Source organism: Alligator mississippiensis, unplaced genomic scaffold (genome assembly GCF_030867095.1).
Source record: "Alligator mississippiensis isolate rAllMis1 unplaced genomic scaffold, rAllMis1 scaffold_199, whole genome shotgun sequence".
Taxonomy (NCBI): domain Eukaryota; kingdom Metazoa; phylum Chordata; order Crocodylia; family Alligatoridae; genus Alligator; species Alligator mississippiensis.
This window is the reverse complement of record NW_026775406.1, coordinates 1-24,403: the sequence shown is the minus strand read 5'-3', so window position 1 is coordinate 24,403 and position 24,403 is coordinate 1. Positions and strand designations below refer to the sequence as shown.

Below are 24,403 nucleotides of genomic sequence, written 5' to 3'. Positions count from 1 at the left end.
TCAGACCTTTTTCCATTAGAATAATCCAGCTTCTTTGTTGCTTTTGGTTTCTTAAGTTTCCTCAACCTTATCTTGATGATGCATACTACAGGTACATGATCACTTCCACAGTTAGGTCCTGGAAAAGTTTTTGATTGTTGAACTGCATTCCTGAATCTTTTGTTGATGGTGATGTAACCAATTTGGTTTCTAACATCATCTCCAGGACTTTTCCATGTATAACCTTATTTTCAGGTGACGTTCAAACCACGTGTTCATAATGACTTGATCATTTGCAACACACTAATCAATCCATCTCTCTTCTCTTTCATTTTTCTCTCCAAGTCCATGAGGTCCAACAATATTATCCACTCATTCACACCCAACTTTTGCATTTAGATCTCCCCTCACTATGACCACTTCTTGAGGTTTACATTGCTTTTTTCCTTTATCAAGGTCTTCACAGAAACTATCAATGTCCCCTTCCCTACTTTCAGTTGTTGGTGCATAGACTTGCAATGTTGAAAGGGTTAGCCTTTATTTTCACAAGCATCACTATCAGATATTGCCCCAAAACCATTCAAACATTTTGAGGTTTCTTCATCCAAAATCAACCCAACTCCTCTTTCATGCATCTGACCTCCTGAACAGATGAACTTCACATCTCCTCAAACAGTAATTCCAGTCTCTTTCCAATGTGTTTCACACAGACTCAGAATATTGATCTTTCATGCTTGACATTATCCAATTTCCCAATTTCATGCAGAGTCTTCACATTCCATGTTGCCACTTTGACTGCTCTCTTCTGATGGTCAGGAGTCACCTGTCGCACATGACTATCCTTACTGGGCAAGGTGTTCTCACCTTTTCTATCAGGGACCCCTTCATGACATCGTGTGATTTTCTTAATTCTTGAAAGACTATGGGTATGATGTTCAAATGCTTCCAGCAGTAGGACAGTTTTAACTGTTAGGGTAATAGTGAGACAAGTACTCTCTAGCTACTGCAGTCTCTGGGTCACCCTTAAGGCAACGTGTACCCATCAGCCTCCCTTACCAGGGTTATGGTTGAAGCCACTGGGGACACAGGGCAATGGATTATCTCATCTGGTAGATGCCTGGTGCAACTGGGACAACAATAGAGGAGATTTGCTCAAGTTAGCTGAGTACTGCAACCTGCAGCAAGAAGTGGCAACCTACTGCAGTACTTTGCCAAGAACAATCCATGGTCTTCCAAGCTACTAGTACTCGTCCCTAATAAGCAGAGCTAGTTCTTTACAAGGCACACCAGTTGCTCTCTCTAGAAACAGCATGCTGTCCAACTGACTCTAGCTCAGTCTGTGCAGTCTTTTTTCCAGAGTGTGACAATTAGATAGGGAAAGATGGGCAGGGATCCTTTCTAAGAAAGTGGCAGAGTCTTCCACAGCAGCCAAAACTTTCCTCAGTGAATATGGGTTCCTGTTCTCGTTGTCTAGACTTGACTCCTTGCCAGAGAATGACACTAAGGCCATGTGTAGACAAAATGAGAGGCGTGTGCACGACACTTTAAAGCGGGCTAAATGCTTTTGCTCCGCTTTAGTGGTGTTGGTGTTCGCACACCTTGGCGGCACACTGCACATTAATTCCAGTTGCTGTAGGAAATTCAGCAGCGTAATGTGCCTTAAATTACTCGGGGTGCAGCATACTATAACTCTTTCGAGTTCTGCAGGAACTGCAGAAAGCCCTGCAGGCAGCCTGGCAGCAGCTTGGGAAAGCAGTCTCCGCCCAAGAAAAGTGGAGAGCCTGATCTCCTGCCTGTGGGCGGGTGCCGGCGTTGGGGCGGGGGCTGTCGCTGCCGCAGAGGGAAGCACCATCCCCAACCCCTGCAGCCCAGGGACCGCTCTGCCCACTGGCAGCTCGCCCTCCCCTCCCCCACCAGAGAGGCAGGTAAGTCAGCGGGGTGTTTGCATGACATGGGGATTTAATCAGCCCTAAATTGAAGTGGTGTTTTTTAAAACCCACCACTTCAATTTAGGGCCCCTGTTTCATCTACACATACCCTAAGATTTTAAAATTTTAGAAACATCTTCCCATTTTTGCTTCCCTTTTTTTTGTGCATCATGATCATAATACAAACATCTCTTTAGACCTGGTGTAAAAAGGTGCAGACTACAGTTCTTCGATTCACCTGGTCTAATTTAATGACAAGTGTACATAATCCCCGTTTTCTTTACACAATGAACCAACCTGATCCCGCAACCTGTTTTATCTCCAATACAATACAGTAGGGATGATGTGGGACAATGTCTCCAAGCCTAGGGCTGCTGAAAACTGCAAATAATTATTAAAATATTTTAAAAACTTCTCACTGTTGCATTGCATCATCCACTGAAGACCAGCAACAGAAACAACATTCAATGCATGGGTTCCATGGGTCAGGATGGCGATCTCTATTCTCTGGCACTAAATCATGAAGAAACATGACATACCTGGTAATTTTCCCTGGATTGCTAACTCATCAAATTCATTTGGAAACTTCATGCCTTCCATTATTCTACCGCCTGCTGTTAAAATGTCATAAAGAAGCAAGCCAAATGAATAAACATCAGCTTGCTGATTGTAAATAACATTTCCTCTGGCAACCTCCGGTGCTCGGAATCCTGAAAAATGAATCATTCATTAATAGTTATGATCCATGCCAGGCTACAGTCCTGTCTGTCCTTTTAAGAATAAATACTTCTTGATGAAAAATGTCACAAGAAGCTAACTGAAAATTACATGCTATTTCTGAACTGGCAGTGGTCCACATGCTGAAAGTCACAGAAGATACCAGGACAGTACAAATGCACTAAGCTGTAAGGCAGCTAGTAAGCTTCTGTACTATTAGATTAATACTGAAAAAGAAGGGAAAGTCTGGAAGTCTTAACTCAGGGCTTGATATGTGGTGACTGATGTCATGCCCTCAAGTTTAAGTCAGGGGCCTGATTCTCACTTAATGCTAAGGATATTTTTCACTGCTCAACCAGTACAAAGGGGCCTAAATATTTATGTAAAATACAGTCCAGTTAAAGTGAGTGCTCAGTATCTCTGAAAAGTCAGGATCCTAACTTCACATTATTGACTGTTAAAAAACAACTTATAAGATGAGGTTCCCCCCCCAAACAACATGGGGGGAGCCCCTTGGCTTACATTCACAAACAAATCGATCATTTAACTGCTGCCAAAAGCATCATGTGCTCAGTAATGGAAACCAACTATAAAACTGATTAAATGCAGCCAATATTGAGCATGACTATAAAACACATGGCCAATATGGAGCAAACATACTGATGGGAACCCACCCCCCTTTATTGGCTTAAGGCTGAATTAGTTCTGAATTCCAAATCAACTGAGCTGAGCTCAATTGTTCAAGTCTGTGTGGCTCTACCACTGGGCAAGTCTCTTCCCTCCCAGACTTATCAGTCTGGGACTTTGGATAATCCCCAAATCCATGGCAGGCATCCTATGTGCAGGCCCCTAGCCCAAAGGCATGGAGTTCAGATACCCACAAATCACACTTGCTCCTAGCTTAAAGGGTAAAGGAGCAAGCCAGAACAGGAAAGTGCAAACGCAGTCCCCATTCCCACAAAATTGTGCAGTCAAGTTCCCTGCATTCGTGCAATGGACAGGCCTCACCCTGGAAAAGCTGTTGATCATAGTGTAACCCATCTGGCACAGCCCACTGCGCTCAGTCACCCTCAGTGCTCTTTTTAAAATCATGGTGAGCTACTACATCGCATATTTTTCAATTTCCTCTTCACTCCCACAGCTGACTTGTGCCTTTCTTTCCCATTTCCAATGATTCCTTAAATGTCTGGCAAACATCACTGAATGGAGCCCAAAACAGTTTACCCAGAATCCCTCTGTTGCCCTCTCAGCCTGGTGCATATGATTAGTGTGGCTCTGCCCTCCATAAAGTGGAACTGCTATTCTGCACCTCATCTGCACATCAATTTTTGGAGGACTCCAGGACTCATGACAAGAACACCTGGTTCCAGTCATGAATAGGGGTTAATTAGCACATAGATCCTTTGTGGGGGATATCTGAAGTATACACACACACATACAGAGCACTGCTGAGCTGCGGGGTCACCGTGACTTGAAACGGTGTTGTCTCTGCTGAGGCCCAGCCCAATGAGCTATATGGTAATTCATGAGTCTTGGCTTTGGGGAAAAAAAATCCCTTTAGCTTGCTCCTTTAGCCTTCTTGCTAGGGGCAAGCGAGACTAGGGGGCAGCTGAACACCAAGGCTTGCATGTAGGGTGCCTGCCATGGATTTGGGAATATCTGAAGCCCCAGGCTGAAGAGTCTGGTAGGTAGGATACCAGGAGGTGATAGCACCAGACAGACTTGAATGATTGAGCTCTGCTCAGTCAACAGATTTTGGAACAGATTTGGCGTGAGACACAACATTTAAAAAAAAAATTGTTATTTTTGGTGATGGGGCTTTGCTCTTCGGCTTTCCCCCTAACTTGTTCTTTCAGCCTTTGGCTAGAGGCAAGTGAGACTAGGTGGTGGTAGCGCCATTACTTGCTGGTGGTAGCACCATACAGACTTGAATGATTAAGCTCTGCTGAGTAGAAATTTGGAACTTAATTTGGAATGGATTTGGCCCTGGAAATGAATTTTTTAAAACAATAATTGTAATATATACAAGCAGGTAAAGAAGTTCTACTTAAACGTATGTTTATGGAGTACCTGAGCTAAAACTAGCTGCAGTTTCAAAAGAGGTGAATTGCATCAATTCTGGATGAATGAAGTCTATGGGTACCTATGGTAATTGCCCAATATGCAAGTGACTGTAGGTATGTTTATTTCTAGGTCACTGTTTTCAAATTTGCTTCTCACATCCATGTGCTCAAGGAGAGCAGTCTGACAATAAAAAAAGGGCTACAGAGGAAAAGTTGGGGAACAGAGGGCAAGGCAGTTACCTGACCCCCAAATTTATCTTCCTGCTGTGGCAGTGGGAGAGGGACAAATTCAAGGCAAACCTCCAATAATTAGACTCTACACCTGGAAAATTATAACAAATTTATACATTTTCCATATATAGAATCTAACTGTTGGGGGTCATCTTATAATCAGTGCTGCCTTATACTCAAGTAAATAAGGTATATATTTTATTTACAATTTTCATTTTAGTAATATCCAGGAACCTGGGTTTTACATTTGCTGTGGAAAAACCACAGATTTTTCTCTTTTAAAAGCAGAGGTCCAGCCTGCTTGGGAATAGGTGGAATGGGATGCAGGGGGCACCATGTGCACACACGTGTGTGTGCGTGTGTGTGTGTGTGCGCGTGTGCACATGGCCAGCAACAAAGCCAGGCAGCAGTGGACAGCAGATCTCCCAGCTGCCTGCAGGTTAGTCTAGGGGGGCCTATAGGTGACACCTGGGGGACAGGGAGGGAAAGAGGCAATGCAGGGGAAGTGAGGGTGCAGATCGAGGCAGCCACAGTGAGGGAGGGAGTGGGGCAGGTTGGCATGAGGGGCTGGGGGTGCTGCCTAGCTTGGGTGGTGCCCAGGGCCCAGGAGGGAATGTGTGGCTGTGGGGCCTGGCTGGGGAGTGAGACAGAACCATGGGTGGCTCATTTGGGAGGTGGCAGGGGGGCCAGCTCCCCGCCTCTGTGCTCACACCTGGGGACATGTTGGATGCCAGAGGTGACCCATTGGGGAGTCATGGGGGGCACGTGCCTCCTCAGATTTGTGCGCCCAGAGTGGGGTTGCAGCTTGCCCACCTCTGTGGCCCAGCAGGTAGGACTCAGAACAGGAGGGCAGAGACCCTCGATGTTGCTGCCACCACTGCCTTTGGGAGCCCCATGCTAGCCACACCACCAAGGCAAGGTGTCCTCTCCCTTCCTAGCAGCAGCAGGGGGGGCATAGTTCTTTGCTGCCACCTCCATTGCTGCCAGGCAGGCAGAGGGTGTTTTGCCATGGAGGTGCAGCCAGCACAAGGCTTCTGGAGGCAGCAGTGGTGGTACCAACTTCCCCACCCTGCCCCACCCTCCCACGCCAGGTCCTGCCTGCTGGGCTGTGGAGGTCCCCGCAGAGAGGGGAGCCCTGAGCCCTGCAGCGCAACTTCCCCTGCCCCCTATGGGCTCTGCTCAGCTCCACTCTGGCAGTGCCACCACTGGCAAGGGAGAGTGGAGGTGAGGCCTGGGCTCCATGCTCTGTTCTGGCTGCAGCAGGAACTGCCTCCCATACGTGGCAGTCAGGGCTCGGGCACTGCTGAGCAGCTGTGCCTGGCACCTGTGGAGCAAGGACCAGGCAGGATGCAGCTGCCAGGACCTGTAGCCCTGGCAGCTGGGTGCCCCCTCCAGTACGGCTAGGGGGACAAGGAACAACAGGTCGGGAGTGATGGGCACCAGCAGGGTTGGGGGATGGTGGAGTGTGGGTTGGGAGTGAGGGACACTGGCAAGGCCAGGGGCCTGTGGGTTGCGAGTGAGGATCACTGGCAGGACCAGGGGCCTGCAGGTTGAGAGTGAGGATCACTGGTAGGACCAGGGGCTAGCAGGTAGGGAGTGAGGGGCACCAACAGGGCTGGGGGGCTGTGGCTTGGGAGTGAAGGGCAATGGTATGGGCAGGGACAGGGCATTGGCATATCAGGGCTGTCCTGCACCGCAAAGCAGCAGGGGGGACATCCGAAGCTGAACTTGCATCCTGGGAAACAAAGGGAGAATGGGAACTCTGATTTCCTATGATAAAAAATCCAAAATCATGAAAAATGAACGCATGTTCAGGTAAAAAATTTATATGGAGGAAAAAATTAAAATCAGTAAAATAGTTCAATTTGCACTCTTTTTGAGGTCATATGGTATCATTAAAGTCCTGTAAAAGGAAAAAATGGGAAGCAGGCTTGGGACAGGTATTAAAGTTTGCAGGGATGCAGGCTGCAGTTTATTTGCATTACTGTTTATGCCAAAAGTTCACAAGAACACTTTTTCTATACCTGGTGTGCCTTCAGAAGTTTTTATTCCCATTCTGCAACAATACTGAGCAATGCCATAATCAGCAATCTTAGCAATAACTGCTGCATTGGGATACAATGTGAAGAGCAGCACATTGTGAGGTTTTAAATCACGGTAAATGATCATTGCTGAGTGCAGATACCTGTCAACACATAGAAAGCATTCAAAATCTGTATATATTACATATATATATACACAGGGGTGGCTTGGGGGGGGAGGGGTTATAGCCACCCCAAAATGTGCCTTAGCCCCCTTGTAGCCACCCCTCCCAGTTCCGCCCCAGCCCTGCCTCGCCCCCCCACCCCCCAGCCCACTGCCATCCACCCTGTGCAGTGGAGCCCCCTGCCCCGCCTTTCGACTGCAGAGGCTCAGCGCCTCTCCCTGCCCCCAGAAGAGGCTGGTACCACCCTGTATACACAGAATGCATCATAAATACTATAGTAAACAAGGCTTTTAAATATTCACCATTCTGATATCAGTAGGTCACATTTAACCAAGACGGCATCATTTTGATGGATTGTGGGTTTGGAATTATTAAAAAAAAATACCAGTTACCAGTATACAAATAATTTGGTATTGTAGTTCAAGAGACCTCCTGAAAGATGTCTATTAAAAAGCATTAAAGTCACTTAATCTATACTTGCCCTAAGAGTGTGTGCCAGATCTGGTTTTAGAATCACAATTCCACATTTACAGATTTGAAAAAATGGGCCAAATGAACATGGTCTAATGTTTTTAATGGCTGCACAGCTACATGGCAAAATCAAGAATTCAAGCAAACTCCTTTCTGAACTGAGAACACACATACAACAAAGAAGTAAAAACAGAGAAGTGACCAAATACAAAATGAAAGACTGCAAGCAGTGTTCTGGTTCCTGGCTCTGTTGGTAAAACATCACTTCATGCTTTCTATGTGTGTGTTCATTCCTTCCTCAAAAAACATCAAAACAAATAATATCTGCTGCACTTCTCTTTTTTAGACTTCTTGACATTTTCTCCTTCAGGCCACTCATAATGCACATTAAGAACATGTGATATTTGGCCTTATAGTTTATTAAAATTTTGAGGATACCAGTTAGAAATGTCACAAGATGCTCAAATTATAAAGCCACTAAATGTCTTTGACAGAATATTCTTTTTGTCCTCCACACCAATAAATCCATTATGGATAGTTGTCTAACGAATTTAATAGAAAATGATATCCTTCCTGTAGTTTTTGAACAATCCTAAATAACCTAATAGAGTTCAATGAATTTTATATGATGGTTCAAGAATCCACAGAAAGAATATTTTTCTTATTAAACGATTCAAAAGTGAAAGTATAGCAACTTTTTTAACTGAGGGAAGCACCCTGCCTTCTATAGAGGAAAAGGTAAAGAAGAGGAAGGAGAAAGTTTTCCTAATTTCAGGCCATCTACATCTTTCTGTGCTAAAAAGAGCATTTTAGGAATGTTTACCGTAAGCCATCGGCTACGTGTAGAGCTATCCTGTGCTGAAGTGTTCTGGTTAAGGTTGCATTGTCTTGCTGAAGCAAACGATCTAGAGAACCCTTTAGGGCTAATTCCATTACCAACATCCTGGGACGGATTGCTGCAGCCAGCAAAGACACCAAGCTTGGGTGATGGAGGTGACAAAGCACCACCAGCTCCTGTAAATTGTAAAATCAAGTGAAATCCTGCACATATTATATAACATTTATAATTCTGCAGTGTTCCATACAAGAAAATTCAATATTAAACTTAAAGTTGTTCTTAAAAGTTGCCAAATGGTTCACTATGTTGGTTGCATTATCAAAAAAAGGAGAAAATGTCTTACTTGTCTTAAGAGTCGGAGGGAAGTATGCTTATTAAAAATCTTTACGGCTACTTCTTCTCCACCATAAGATGCACGATACACAGATCCAAACCCACCGTCACCTTTTCAAGAATAAAATAAAAGGGAGTATTACAAATGTTATAGCAAATCTTCCCAATTTGACAGAGTCTGATTTTAAAAAAAGCATAGACTAGTGTGCCAGCAGGCTGTTCTGCAAAACCAGCCCTTAGTTGCATATTATTGGGATTTAAAAACCATGAAATAAGCCTGCAATTTGGTCATATTTTATTAGAATAACAACAAATTTTTACAAAAGGAAAAGCATTAAAAATGTTTCCAGTTTATTTTAAAATTTAATCCTGTAACTTCTACAAAGTTGCCATACATTAGGCAGAAACTAAAATGTATATTTACCCAAAAGAAATTCAGGAGCTTGGTCAAATTCCAATTCATCATTGTTCAACATGATATTCCGAGGCAAATCAGTCAATACCAGGTCAGGAGCAATCTGAGCTATTGGAATGGTGCATTTTGGCTGGTCTGGACTTACTAAGAGGTCACCTAAGTAGATAAAAAAAGAAGAAAACCATATGTGATGCACTGAAAAAGGAGTAGGATAGCATACTTGCTACTCCACAAAGTGAAAATATATCTATATCTGTCTCTCTCTATATACAACTAATACACCTAAAACTTACTTTGCATAAACCCCTTATACTAGCAATAAAAGAATACCATTATAATCTATATGCATTAATAATTACAATCTGTATTTTAATGGTATGTAAAGTGGACAATTTTAAAAACCAGCTTTTGTTTAGCCAACAGGTACCAAGCAGGGCTAAACTGAGGTATCCCTGCTTTTCTCTATACCTAGAAGAGGGAATTCTAGTAACTGTGTGGCATCTCTTGGTTAATATTGCTGTTTTAATTATTACTGTTGTTCAAGGTCTAATCAACATTGCTAACGTCAACTGTATTATTCATAAGTTACTCATGAGAGTAGTGGCTACAGGATTAGGCCTTATAACTGAGTAAGAGAATGGCTCTTTTCACTACCTCACAGCAATAACATAACTAGGGCAGGTGTCACAGAGCACTGAGGTGCCCTGCTCCCGGAGAGGGGAAACTGCCAGGGAGAGGGGCCTGGCAGGGAATAAGGAGCACAGCTGGGGGTTGCCCGGGGCAACCAGGAGGTCAGCTGACTGGAAGGGGCAGGGCCTGGCCCTCATAAGGCCCAGGGGCTGAGGTCAGACTGGCAGTTCCCTGCCAGCAGCTCCTGGAGTAATGATGCGGGTAGAAGCCTAACAGCAGGTACAGCTTGGCCTGAGTGGAGCAATGTTGTTGTAGCCAGGTGGCTTATGTTTGAGTTATAGCCAGGAGGCTCAAGGTTGTTGTTGTTTATTACACTGGTGGTTTGGGTGAGGCTATTAGGGGTTGGAGGAGGCCTCATAGGGGACCCACAGTAGCGTGGGGACCCCAGCGCCGGTAGGGGCGCAGCGTACAGGGTACATAGACCCCAGCCCCAGAGAGGGGGCACTATTGAGAAGCCCCAGAGCGGGCGTGGCGAGCCCCAGAAAGGGGGCGCTGTTGAGGAGCCTAAGTGTGGGCATGGGGAGCCCCAGAAAGGAGGCAACACTATGGAGAAGCCCAAGTTGGGCACGGTGAGCCCCAGAAAGTGGACCGAATTATTGAGAAGCCCAAGTGCGGGTGCGGAGAGCCCCAGAAAGGGGGCAACATTATTGGAAAGCCCAAGTTGGGCACAGCGAGCCCCGGATAGGGGGCAACGATAGTGGGAAGCCCAAGTGGGGCACGGAGAGCCCCTGGACAGGGCAGTATTTATTATTGAGAAGTCCCAGTGTGGGCAAGGAGAGCCCCAGGAGAGGGCAGCATTATTGGGAAGCCCAAGTTGGGCACCGTGAGCCCCAGATAGGGGGCAGCATTGTAGTTAAGGCCCCAGAGAAAAGGGCACAGAGCAAGACGGGGCTGGAGAGAGCCCTGGCACTGGAGGGAGTGCATCCAAGGAAGGAAGGCCCAGGGAGAACAGGAAGGGGCCGAAACAGTGATAGACCTGAGTTACATCGGCGAGGTGTGGACTGCGGTGTAGGGGAGGAAGAGGAGCCACAGATAGCGCCCCCTAGCGGTGGGGCAGTATAAGGGCAGCCTCCCGCTAATTAATACTAATTAATTAATTAAGATCAAGGCATGGCAGGCGAGTAGGTGGGCAGTTGCCCCAGAGACAGGTGTGTGGGCCACATTTTAGGGCGGCCCAGAGTGACGACCTGTCACAGCAGGGCACCCGACATGGGCACCAACTCAGAGAGGGCACTAGAATTTCATCTGCCCCATCCCCACCACCCAGGCACAGCACCGTGTCACCCAGCCATAGATGCTGGGTAGCCCCTTGCTCTTTAGTGTATGGGGCTACAGCAGGACTGCTGCAGCTGAGGGGGAGGATCCTTGTATAACAGCTGCACCACCACAGCAGCACACATTTCCTAGAGGATGTTTTTAGTTCCCTGTTCGCTCACCCCCCAGATACTCTATTGGGTGCAGTTGCACCTCCTGGGGCAAAACTCCTGGGGAGGGAATTCATTCAGTTCAACCCCCTTGCCCCTGCATGCACTACAGGATGCAGGGCTGCCCAGCTTTTATTGCTGTGTTACCTGTCAGCTCTGTGTTCCTGAGGGAGCCCCGGCACCCAGTTTACTGGACTTACAAAGGACCGTTTCTATTTCCTCCTCCACACATACACCTCATCTAACCAGAACTAAGCAGAAGTAAAGTTTAATAGGCATCTTGGGCCGTACATTCCCCGGTCCCACTAAGGGAGGTCTATTTAAACTTGATTGACTAAAACTCGGTTGCCGGGTTAGGGAATGCTGAGGCAAGAGACAAAGCCAAAGCGGGTATTGGCAACATTTGAACAATGGCAAAGGGTTCATCACAGCGTCCAGCCCGTTGGAGCCCTGACCACAAATGCTGTTATACTTTTCCCAGGATGACTGGTGGAAGTCCTCCCCACACAGTCTATGAACACTCCAATAATCCACTTAAGTCTGTTAAAAGACTACAGTAAGATATGGAAAAGTCATGCTAAGCTGAGGCTTATTCACAACAGGTAAAAATACAAAACCCTGACGCTGCAAACTATCTGAGAAGAAACAATGAGGTATCCCATCAAGTATATCTGCAATCCATAAGAATGGCTCCTGAGTGTCTGGTTACTCCTTAAAAACTTATGTTTTTCCTGGTTGTTAATCAGTTTCTTGAGATGTTCTGAAGCAGATAACCCCTTGTTAATAGAAAAGACAACTGCTTACACAATTAAAAGAATGCTTTGAAGAAGTTAAACTGAGGGTATAAAAAGCTGTAGAAGTAGTAAACGGTGTGCTTCAAGAGAAAAAAAATCTCTCCGACACCATCCGCTATTGTTCCTGAGAAGCTGGAAGAAACAGATCATCTCCCTTCAAGGAATGTGCTAAGAACTTTACCTGTCAGCATTGGAACCTGAGTGCTTTTGGACTGGTGAGACCCCAGCTCTCTCTCTTTCTTTTTTCTCTCTAGGCATAGATTTCTGAACCTGAATGGTATTAGTCTTCATCAGCGACTTGGACGTGGGAGTGAAATGTACTCTGTCCAAGTTTGCAGATGACACAAAGCTATGGGGAGAAGTGGACACGCCGGAGGGCAGGGAACAGCTGCAGGCAGACCTGGATAGGTTGCACAAGTGGGCAGAAAACAACAGGATGCAGTTCAACAAGGAGAAATGCAAAGTGCTGCACCTAGGGAGGAAAAATGTCCAGCACACCTACAGCCTAGGGAATGACCTGCTGGGTGGCACAGAGGTGGAAAGGGATCTTGGAGTCCTAGTGGACTCCAAGATGAACATGAGCCGGCAGTGTGACGAAGCCATCAGAAAAGCCAATGGCACTTTATCGTGCATCAGCAGATGCATGACAAATAGGTCCAGGGAGGTGATACTTCCCCTCTATAGGGCGTTGGTCAGACCGCAGTTGGAGTACTGCGTGCAATTCTGGGCGCCACACTTCAAGAAGGATGCGGATAACCTGGAGAGGGTACAGCGAAGGGCAACTCGTATGGTCAAGGGCCTGCAGACCAAGCCCTACGAGGAGAGACTAGAGAAACTGGACCTTTTCAGCCTCCGCAAGAGAAGGTTGAGAGGCGACCTTGTAGCTGCCTATAAGTTCATCACGGGGGCACAGAAGGGAATTGGTGAGGATTTATTCACCAAGGCGCCCCCGGGGGTTACAAGAAACAATGGCCACAAGCTAGTAGAGAGCAGATTTAGACTGGACATAAGGAAGAACTTCTTCACAGTTCGAGTGGCCAAGGTCTGGAACGGGCTCCCAAGGGAGGTGGTGCTCTCCCCTACCCTGGGGGTCTTCAAGAGGAGGTTAGACGAGTATCTAGCTGGGGTCATCTAGACCCAGCACTCTTTCCTGCTTATGCCGGGGGTCGGACTTGATGATCTATTGAGGTCCCTTCCGACCCTAACATCTATGAATCTATGAATCTAGTTAAGCTTGAGCTAAGTTTCCCCAAATACTTAGTGAAACCAAGGTAGTATTGTAATTGTTTTGATTGTTTTCCTTTGCATGTCTGTTATTACTAATACCATTATACATTTCATATACTCAGCAATAAATAACTTTTATAGTCAAACTGGTAGTAACTGGGTATAATTTTCCTTCTCTACTTTTCCTTCCCCACTTGCTCTGCAGCAACGCTTCTTTTACCTAAGCTAAAGATCCCTGTGAAGCCCAGAAACACTGTGGGGTCTGCTCAGCAAGAGGCTACCACTACTAGGACAGTTAGGGCACAAGATTGGGATGTGCTGAGTTTGAAACACATAAGGGGATCAGCTTGTATACGCTGATTGACCTAGTTTGGCTCAGATGTACCCTTATGAACTGAATGCTGGCCCATGAGGGTGTCAGCTGGACACCCAGCCTGATTCAGAGGTATTCTGTTCACTTGTGTGCTTGTGTCTGACTGCACAGGAGGAACCCAGCCCCACTGAAACAGTCCTGCAAGATAGCTCCATTAGGGGTAAGGACTTGTAGAAGGGAGACATACAGCTCCGTATAGAAACACCAGTACACAAGCAGCACACATTGATAGAATTACAAAAACCCTAGAAACGTATCCCTAATAAATGAGCGCACCCCAAAGTGATGGGCAAATCTGATAACAGCTGGGAGGTGCAGGGATGTATGTGCCATAGCAAAGTCTCCCAGAGAACAAAGGGGGCATTCTGGTTTTTTCTGCTAAGCCTGCTTCTTATCTGTAGCTGCCTGTGCTTATTCTGCTACAGCTGTCAGAGTGCAGAGAGCGATGGGGAAGGTAAGACTCTGCCCCCTCTCTGGCTCCCCAGAGGTCAGCATTCTGGCGCACTCCAGGAGCTTGCCCTGCCTGTGCCCCAGAGTACACAGTATTATCCGCAATCTGATCTGGTCTCAGTGTATAGAAGGCACTAGAACTAAACAAGTACTGGCTATTGCACCATACTGTGAAGATGGCATTGCTTATTTTAGTTACATCCTTGTAAATAATATGAAATTCCTAAATACTATGACAGTGGATATTACATATACACCTTTATACAGGTACCTCAAAATAGCTTAAATAAAACATTACCTTCTTCAGCTTTGTTAAGTAAATCATCGAGTAGTATTTTTTGGTGCTCTTCACCATCCTCAAAGCTGTACAAAGCCCATTTCTTCAACAGTGTTTCCCCTTCACCACATACATCTATGTCCAGCAAGCCAGGAAACCACTCTTCCATAAGAGAATCTATGTGATCCACAACTTGCCCCAAAAGGATACAACCTACAGAAAGCCAGAAAAGGTGATCAGAGCCTTGGTCTATCATACCTATACTCTAGGATCATAGGAAAGCAGGGCTAGAAGGGACCTCATGAAGTCATCTAGTCTAGACCTCTGCTCAAAGCAGAATCCTCCCTGATTAAACCATCCCCATAAAGACATACTGCAGATTCTGAATGGTAAAAGAAAAGCACACCAAAGCACCATGCTTTAATTCAGGGGTGCTCAACCTCCGGCGCTTTGGGCCAAATGCCGCCCATAAAGCCATGCCATCTTGTCCATAGGACTCCCCACATGACAGGAAATTTGGCAACAGGGAAGGGGTAGCCATTAATACAGCCACCCTCCCACAACCAAATTCTCAAACCCTAAGCCCTGCACTGCAGGGCTATTCCCCCTTCCCCCCACAGGGCTGAGCCATGTCCTCTTTCCCCTGTGGGCCAAGCCATGCCCCGTCCTCCCCACTGAGGGGCCAGGCCATGCCCCCTTCCCAATGCAGTGTCAAGCCATGCCCCCTTTCCACTGTGGGGCCAGGCCATACTCCCCTCTCCTGAGCAGCTGGGTTGAGACTGGGCTGCCTCTCATCGCCTTGTGTGTGGCCAAATGGTGCCCACCTTCCCCATCCCAACACCAGTGCACTGGGAAAAAAGGTTGAGCACCACTGGTTTATTTAAACAAAAGCAAAACCAGACTTAGAAGTAATTAACCTTTTCTGCAAGAAGGAACTGTAATTTTCAAAAAGCTGTCTGGATTGTTGTCAAACACTGCTGATTCCACCAGACAGTAAGCTTCAGGAGACCAATTCAGATAGATACCTTGTCTCCAATACATTCTATTAGGACGAAGAGCTCGTTCTAGGAAAAACAAACTTAAGAATCAAAATTAGACTTCTAATATGAATGGTGTAAATTGTGCTAATTACTGCAAAACATGTTATTCTAAGCATCTACCTATAAATGTACATAGTTATTCATGTTTATATAACATAAGCAAAAGTAACGACTACATTATTTCCTGGTGTAGTGTTCCCCCCACACTTTTAATGTCTTTTATCACTCCAGTAAGGCATATTAAATAATACTAAATATAGAATCAACTCATATGTCATGTAGTAGGTGATGAATGCAAACAATGCACAAGTCTTTAAGTACAGATCCATAAGTTCAGTATAAAATCCATAGGTTCAATCTAAAATGTCTTAAGCAATAAATAAAGCAAGCCTGGTATCCTTAATTTTTTCACGACTAGATTTGTATGCATTACATAATCAGCATTTCATATGATGCAACTGAAAGCCTGTGCTCACATGACAGAGACCAAGGGCTAAAACAGCAGAGAGGTTTAAGTCCCATTTGAAGAATGTTAGCAAAGAGGCTAATGCTAAGGTAGTCTTTATCTAATTGTATCTAAATGTTCTTCAAATCACATTTTTAAAAATAAACATTTAAAAGTGAAGTGAATTATCATTATTAAAAATGGGGGCTGCTCCAGACCAGGAAGAGAACGAAAAAAATGAAAAACACCTCTGATAAAAGTCTCCAGATTTTTTAAGGGGGGAAGGGAGAAAGGAGCTGGCTACCTGCCAACCTGCAGCCCAGTGGGGGAACTCCTTAAAGGAAATGGGTGTCCAAGTATAGACATTCTCCAAAATGAGGCTCAGAGGATATGTTACCTATCCAGTTCTTTTCCCATTAAGGGCTGAATTCTGTCATAAAGCCATAAGCCTACATTGAGAATTATGGGGAAGCATACTGTCTTAGCAGGAAAGCCACGTGACATGTCACAATAGAAACAATATTTCCTGGAGATCTGGAGTCATGGAGAAGAGCAGCAACTGCATTACTCAATACAATGTCCTTTCCTTTTTGGTACTCATCCAGCTCTGCTGGCAAATGTGGAGTATGAGAAGACTGTGGCCCTGCTTCCTCCTTACTCTTTCCTGATAGTTTTGCAGAAGCTAACATGAGTATTGCCTAAATGCAAGTATTCCTTCTATATCTTGCCTACAGAAGGGGAGGTACAAGAAAGCAAGTGACTAATTATGCTCCACTTGCAGAGTCAACCTAAGCAGAGCCATAGGGTATCCCTAAGATCTGTAAATAGCCATTCTTTTCTTATATTCCTAAAATGGACAGCAATAAATCAAAGGCAAAACTGCAGGGCTGGAAAGGACTGGAATTCAGACAGGTAAAACAAGGTGATCAAAGTAAATTCACACACTATTACTTCTGAAATTAAATATCAGTACCTCTTCCTGACAGCATGTAAGGAGATACTTCGAGCAACCTGTTGATCAACCTTGACCAGAATCCCATAGGAAAATACGGCATCTCATACAGTCTAATGATGATTTCTGAGTTTTCACAGTGGGGAAGCTCTATAACAGGTCTGTGATCAGACAAACTGGAAGAAACAAGAAAAATATCTTCCAATATTTCATACGTTACTTTTTCCAAATTTAATAATTACATGGATCCAGGGGCTTCCCTTGTCCTGCTGTCACGTGAGGAGGTCTGTGTATGTCACAGCTCAGGCAGCGAGACAGAGTGGCCTGCAAGTGTTGTGGCCAGGCCAGGGGGGAAGGGAGAAGACTTTGCATGACTGCACCACACCATGGCTGGGCAAGGGGAGAAGTGGCAGTGTGGGCTGGGCTGGGCTCAAAACCTTGCTGACGTCTGTTCCACAAGGTCAGTTTAACATATATATGTAAAGAAATGCACTGTAATAAACAGGGATCCTGGTTTTTTCTGTTTAAAAATTGCAAATTGTCTGCTAAAAATCCCAAATTCTCTGATGAAATCCCCCAAAATCTGTTTTTCTGTGATTGAAATGAAATGCCACTATATTTACCGGTATCAGTTGAACACAATGTTTTATTGATATATTTACTATTTTTAAAGCAATTTGCAAGCCTACCAGTGCCTTAATCATTTTAATAAAATAAATTCTAAATACTATATATTTCAAATCCTATATATTTTGGCATTTGATTTTCATGTTTTTATCATAGAAAAATCAGAGCTCCACCTGCCCCCTTTGCTCACCAGGACATGGGTCCAGCTGCAGTTGTCCCCTCTGCTGCTTTGTGGAGTTGAGCAGCCCTGATATGCTGGTGCCCTCTCTCCCTAGCTACAGTTCCCCCTGGCCCTACCAGTGCCCCTCACTCCTGACCCACAGCCTCCTGGCCCTGCCGGTAGCCCCTCACCTTTGACTCACAGCTCCCCAGCCCTGCTGGTGCCCATTGCTTCCCACCCACAGCCTCCTGGCTGTGCCTCTTTTGAAGCCCTCTGATATCCATTGGGGCAGGTTTTTTAAATCTGCCTGAATGTCTGGGATTTTACTTTCCTCCTCTGGTAGGAGCAGCAAAAGGGTCATTGGAGGCAGCAGGGAGCAGATGTACATGCCTGCAGCTGCAGAGGTGCTTGCAGACCCATGTGGTGCTCCCTGTTGCCTCCGATCGCCCTCCCCCTGCACCCAAGCTAAATCCCATACATTTGGTCAGGGCAGCGGGGGGTGGGGCAGCAAGGGAAAAGAGCAGGGGGTGAGGGCCCTCTGAGGGCAGCAGGAAACTCTGCAGTCACCAGGCAGCACAGAGGCTAATGCCTGTGCTCTGTGCTCGCAGAGGATGAGTGGCCAGGAGATGCTGCCCGGGGGAGAGGAGGAAGAAGGGGGGAGGGGGGCCATGGCCAGGCTGCCTGGCCCAGTGCAGCAGCCCCATCCCAGGGCTGGAGGTGCCACAAGCTACCCCTCCTCTTCCCTTCAGCCCTTGCTGGGGCCCGACACACTCTGCTGATTCCTGCATGAATCAGAGCCACTGTGCGGATCTGGCTGGTCAGGACAGGGACAGCTGGGGCCCCTCTGGCAGGGCTGGTGGGGGCAGGAGGCTGTGGTTTGGGAGTGCAGGGGGCACTGGCAGCACCAGGGGGCTGTGGGTCAGGAGTGAGGGGCACCAGCAGGGATGGGGGTGGGGGGCGCTGCAGATCAGGAGTGAGGGGCAATAAGCTGACAAACTCTGGTATAAAGGACTCTGAGATGAAGTCTTTGGTCCTTGACCTGCCCTGGTTATCGTCCAAGCTCCCCAAGGCCTGGAATTGACTCCCTGCAGAGGTGGTGCAAATCCCAACTCTGGACTCTTTTAAAAAATATTTGGATGTTTATCTTGCTGGGATCATTTGACCCCAGCTGACTTCCTACCCCTGGGGCAGGGGGCTGGATTTTATGATCTTCCAAGGTCCCTCTAGCCCTAATGTCTACAAAATCTATGAAATCATGGCCCAGGTGGGCAGGGTACTGCAGTTTGGGAGTGAGGGGTATTGGCAGGGCTGGGGTGTATGCAAAGGGAATGAAGGGCAGCAGCAGGGCTGGGGGCTCTGTGGTTTTGCAGTGAGAGGCAACAGAATAGGCAGGGGCAGGGCACCAGCATGTCACTGCCCCCCCGTCCCATGTGACAGGTGTCCCTTTTTTTGGACCTGGAAATATGGTAACCTTAGATAACAGTGGGGGACCAGCCCCATTGCTGGCCCCTGGTAATCTGCTCATGGCCCCTAATATGCTGCTTTGCCCTGCTTCCTTAACCGGGCCTCGTGGCCATGCATTCCAGCCCCTGCCCCCCCGCCCATTTGGGCAGCACTCCCAGCCCCAGTCCTGCCCACTCCCTCCCTCCCTCACTGTGGGGGCTTTAGTCTGCCCCCCCCGCCACTTACCTGCAGGGAACTGCTCTCCATGCTGCCTAGCTGCTACGTGCATGTGTGCATGCAACTGCCCTCCTCCCACTCCTTGTAGCTCTAAGCTGCCCCTTGCAGGCTGGAACTCTGCCAGGCTGCAGGAGGAAACCTGCCATTTCCCACTTTTTTCTCCTTTAAAAGAGAAAATCTGATTTAAGGAGAAAGTCTGTGCTTTTCTCCTTAAAAGGAAAAAACCTGCGTTTTTCCACAGTGAATGGAAAGCACGGACCCCTGGTAACAAAGCAAGCAAAATCTTGATTATTTGCGACAATTTGCTTTGGCATGAAGTACCTAAAAATATCAGAATACCCAGGAATATCAGTTTCTAATCTTTATATTTTTTCCTAGCACATATGTGGTTTAAGCTCTTTGTTTACCTGCTTGGAATAAGTAGTTGATCTTCTCCTAATGGTAATGCAATTTGGAACTTTTCCAGAAGCTTAAAGTATTGTGACATATATATCTTAGGAAATCTGCTCTTCTTCAAAAGAAATGTTTCCACATCTGAACGTTTTATAATTCCCTTAGGGTATTTAGAAATGCCTTCCACCTTCATTGTCAAAATCTTAAAAAAAACCAAAACTGGATTGCATTTTTTCAAACAAATTTAGCTTTCTGAACTATTTTACATACGATTAATTAGAAAAAAGTCATATTCCTGTTCATTGTAGAACTCCACATTTCAGCAGGATAAGCCAGCTGAGGACAGGGAACTAGCAGTGAACAAGCACTTCTCATGATCTTATTTAAATTCCTATCCATGCACGGTAGTGTCTTCGTGTACATTAGTGACTTGCATGCTGCCTAGCATATGGGAAATTATTTTGAATGTTAATTAGTGATAGGTTAATTCTCAAAGATTTGGAAATCTGAACAACCATCCAAAAATTTGGATCTTTTCCAAACTACTGAAGTAGTGGTTGATGCTTTCCAGCTGAACTGTTTCCACAGGCCCTTTTCTTACCTGTTTCCAGGTCTGAAACCCCCACCCACCCCCTTCCTTCATCTTCTCCAAAGCCTAATTACCATTCTTTCCTGCTCTCCTTCCATTTCAGGTCATTATTATTGCTACAGTACAGACCTCCAGTCTTCACTTCAACTTCTAACAATATACTAGAGGATTATGCTACATCCCATCTCTAACCTCCATATTTTATCTGTGTTCTGCTAGTCACTGCAGGGCGAGGAGTATAAGACAGAAGTAACAAAATAGATAAAGGGGGCACTGGGACATAATGACTAAAGGGAACAGGAAGAAGTAATTAAGTCCAAAGCAGAAGTAAAGGGTGAAGGGAGAAGTGAGTCATGATATTGGGAAGAAATGAGGAAAGAAGAGGCCAGGTCAGCTACAGTAGCTGGGGATGCAGGAAAGCGCTGTATCAAGGGTTATAAAAAAGTTACAAGAAACTAACCTGTGCCATTATTTTACAGAGCCACTTTGGGTCCACAAAATACAAATCTCTTAGCTGGAGTGCTGGGTCTTGAAAATGTAGCAGTACACCTATGCCAAGAAACTATAAATTAGAAGATCATGTAACATTCGTATAAAACAACATTGGTTTTAGGTGCTCAACTGTGTGTTATCTTTGATGAACGTAACTCAAAGGATTGGAGTCGAGTCAGTTTATTTCCAAGTGCCATGTTTATGTTCATAATCTGATTTATTCCTTTCTTCAGTAAAGATTCAGTGTTGATTATTATTTTGTTTTAAGCATCCTTAATCACTCAGTTTGTATTCTGAAATAAGCAGTTAAAATTTATAAATGCTGTCCTACTCACAAGCTTGTCTACTATTCTTATCTTTTCTCCTAAATCCTGTTTTCTATCCATCTGGTTTATTCCTTTCAAAGGGAATTAAAAGATGTAAACTGTTAACAGCATAATCCTTCACAGAGTTTTGTTCTCTTAGGTTCTAAGATAACAAAATGAAACCTTAAATTAGACTAACGTATCAGCCCACCATGTTATGGTAATCCTGTGAACAACAATATAAATAAGTTTGTCTGCTAACAAGTCTAAAACCTAACATCACACAAGGAAGAAAATATACTACCTGATTCATCAGAAAGTGAATTGCATGAGGAAGTCATTTTCATCCAGCTGTAACTGGCTTTCTTGCACCAGTTCTAATAATCGCTTCTGATCAATCACAGGAAATTCGCTTTGGACGTTTTTACGTTCAAATAAATTCTCTTCTCCAGCTCCAGATAACTGTCTGGGATTAACTGTCCTACTACTGGCTGGTCTCTGATCTGTATAATTATGAATAATAATCTTAGAATTAATTTAGTTAGTTTTCTTAATAAATTACAGATTGATACCACCAAGATGTCATTTAAGCAGAAGGCTGACTTATCCCAGAGCACAGGCACCAATATCAACAGAACATAAGAGGGAGTTATTTAATAGTTAACCACAACTTTTTAAAGACGCGCAAAATGAACAATAACTATATAAACTACAATAGGAATTTTATATATAAAGGGCTTAATCCATCTGACTGTGTGTGTGTGCCCGTCCATAATGCTCTTGGAGTAATCTGATTGGTTGTCTCAGCAGCCAATCACAATGCTTATTGAAATAACCAATCAGAGTGCTCTGTACAGACAGAGCACTCTGCAGAGTGCTGCCATGTTGGTGGGGGATAGAGTGGGGGGCAAGGCCAGCGCTGCTGGCCTTGCCCCCCACTGCACCCTTCCCAGCCCTGCTCCTTGGAGGCGCAGCATTGTGGGGTGTTGGTGGAAGGGAATGGAGGGGCAAGCTTCCCCCCACCCTGTTCCTGTGAGGCAGTGGCAGGTGGAGATGGCCCCATTCCTGGGAGGCAGGGTGGCAGTGGTGGTGCTCTGTCCTGCCCACCCCCCCATCATTCTTGATGGGCAATTTACTAGTATCTATATAACAAAGAAAAAAATTATAACCCAAAGAAAAATGATTTCATAATGCATTCATATGGAAAAGTAAACAGAGAATTAAAGCCTAATGATAAGCTCTTATTTAAGATAAAAAGAAACTATTTGTTGCATGGATAAAAATCTAGTACCTCACTAGAAATAAAGTTGAAGTTGTCAACTTAGCAGATAGCAGGTGTTCAGTTCCCTGAAAAATTAGACTTTAAATGGACTTTGGGGAAGGCATGACCTAAATAATTTGGGAAACAGGACTGAGGCTCTTAATGTCTGATAATAGTTGAGAGAAAGCACTCTTTTTCTCCAGGTCTTTAATTCATCCTGGTACAAGGGCAAAGAGTTGGTCCATGTGATTAGCTCTCTTCACAGGTGGAAATGATTCAGGAAGAAAACATGGGTTGCACAGTGTGGATGATTGCTGGATAGTTTGTCACTGAAAGGCTCACAATAGAGCAGGAGTGCTCACCTCTGGCCTTCAGGCCCAATTCAGGCCACAGAGCCATTATATCAGGCCCAATGGGCTCCCCACAGGTCAGAAAATTTCGTAGTGGGGGAGCGGTGGCAATTAAGACTGATGCCCTCCCCCTTGCCAAATACCCAAACCCAAGCAGTGGGCTGGAGCTGGGCACACCTCCTTCCCTCCTGCAGAGCCGGGACACACCGCCTCCTCCCCACAGCTGGATTAGGGTCAGGTCATGCCCCTCCAATGGCTGGATAAGGGCGGGGCCAAGCCCTCTCACCCCCCCAGGTAATTAGGACTGGGTTACCCCCCGACAAGGCTGCCAAGTCACGTCCCCTCCTCCCTGCCAGATTGGGTCAAGTCCCCTCTTCCTCCATGGGGCTAGCTGTCCCTGCCTCCCTCCACACAGCCAGATGGAGCCTCCTGTGCCTGCCCCAGGTGCCAGATTGGGACTACTGGCTGGATTTGGTCTGTGGATGGACTAGGCACTGCCCATCCAGCCTGCTGAACAAACAGGTTGAGCACTGCTGCAGTAGAGAATCCAATATGCATTTCAAGCACATACATCCATGACATTTATAGCAATCTACAACAGTAATGTCTGACATATAACTAGTCACTGTGGGGAAAGCCTGGCTTACTGAGCTCAATGAGATTTTATAGAAAAAAAAAATAAAAAAATAAAAAAAAAAATAAAAAAAAAAAAAAAAAAAAAAAAAAAGATAAAAAATTAAAGAATATACAACGTAGAGAATAAAAATAAAAAGAAAAATAATTAGAAATTAAAAAGAAAAAATAATAGTTCTGACATATGCTCGCTCACTGTGGGGCCAAAGCTGGCCTTATGAGCTCATGAGATTTTACCACTGGGTTTAATGTGTCAGAATTTTATTCTGCTTGTTTATCTGAATGCAATATTAGTTGAAGCAAGTATTATTTATCAGCAGGGCCGTCCCTAGAGGGGGTCAAATCAGGGCGACTGCACTGGGCCCCACGCTTTGGGGGACCCCGCGGAGCCGGGAGGAGTGGTGTGGTGACTCCATGCTGCTGCTGGTTTCACGTCATCTCCTCGCCCCCCAGCCGGCTTCCTCGCATCTGAGGGCGGGGTCCTGCACAGGCTGATTTGCCCTGGGCCCTGCACCCTGCTCGGGTCATCTGCTTATCAGTTGTTTAAAAACAGCCTTTCAAATTTTTCTATGAATTTTTAATGTAATTTTTGTTATAGTCCTTTTTATCTTTTTTTCTTGTTCTCTTCTGATGTGAAATACCTTCCTGGCATCAACATTAATGTTTTATTGAACCAAATGCCTTTTGACACACATCAACAGTAACAAAAGACAATCTATCTTGACTTTAGAAAATAAATTGTGAGCCCTATTTTAGCTTCACAAACTACTCACCTGGTTGGTAATCTGTTGTTTGATTGGTAGGAAGTCATTACAACTTAAATACTTGGTAAATTGAAAGCTTTGGGCTCCCTATTTAATATCTGTATCACTTTACATTTGATTTCCAACCTGTTTCTTCATGATTTTCTTTTCAGAGAATGCCTACAATACATACAATTTCTCTGTTTTCCCTCTAACTGGTTTTGATTCTTAATAAAGTCTAAACATAGGCAGCCAACTGTAGTACCAAGAGCTTCTGGAATATGCGGTAGGGGAAAAACTTTAAGTGTTTGAGAAGA

At 45.4% G+C, this 24,403-nt stretch overlaps 1 protein-coding gene across 1 annotated transcript; it reads right to left on the bottom strand.

The window, feature by feature from the left end:
• Window positions 1-2,390: 2,390 nt before the first annotated feature.
• On the bottom strand, window positions 2,391-21,260 carry LOC132247628 (leucine-rich repeat serine/threonine-protein kinase 2-like). Its single transcript, XM_059720214.1, has 10 exons — window positions 20,763-21,260; window positions 19,728-19,915; window positions 16,875-17,029; window positions 15,334-15,480; window positions 14,438-14,629; window positions 9,191-9,337; window positions 8,777-8,877; window positions 8,419-8,609; window positions 6,943-7,103; window positions 2,391-2,617 (listed from the first exon to the last, which is right to left on the bottom strand). The coding sequence occupies exons 1-10, from the start codon at window positions 20,769-20,771 to the stop codon at window positions 2,421-2,423; spliced, it is 1,488 nt and encodes a 495-aa protein (XP_059576197.1). The 5' UTR covers window positions 20,772-21,260; the 3' UTR covers window positions 2,391-2,420.
• Window positions 21,261-24,403: the final 3,143 nt, after the last annotated feature.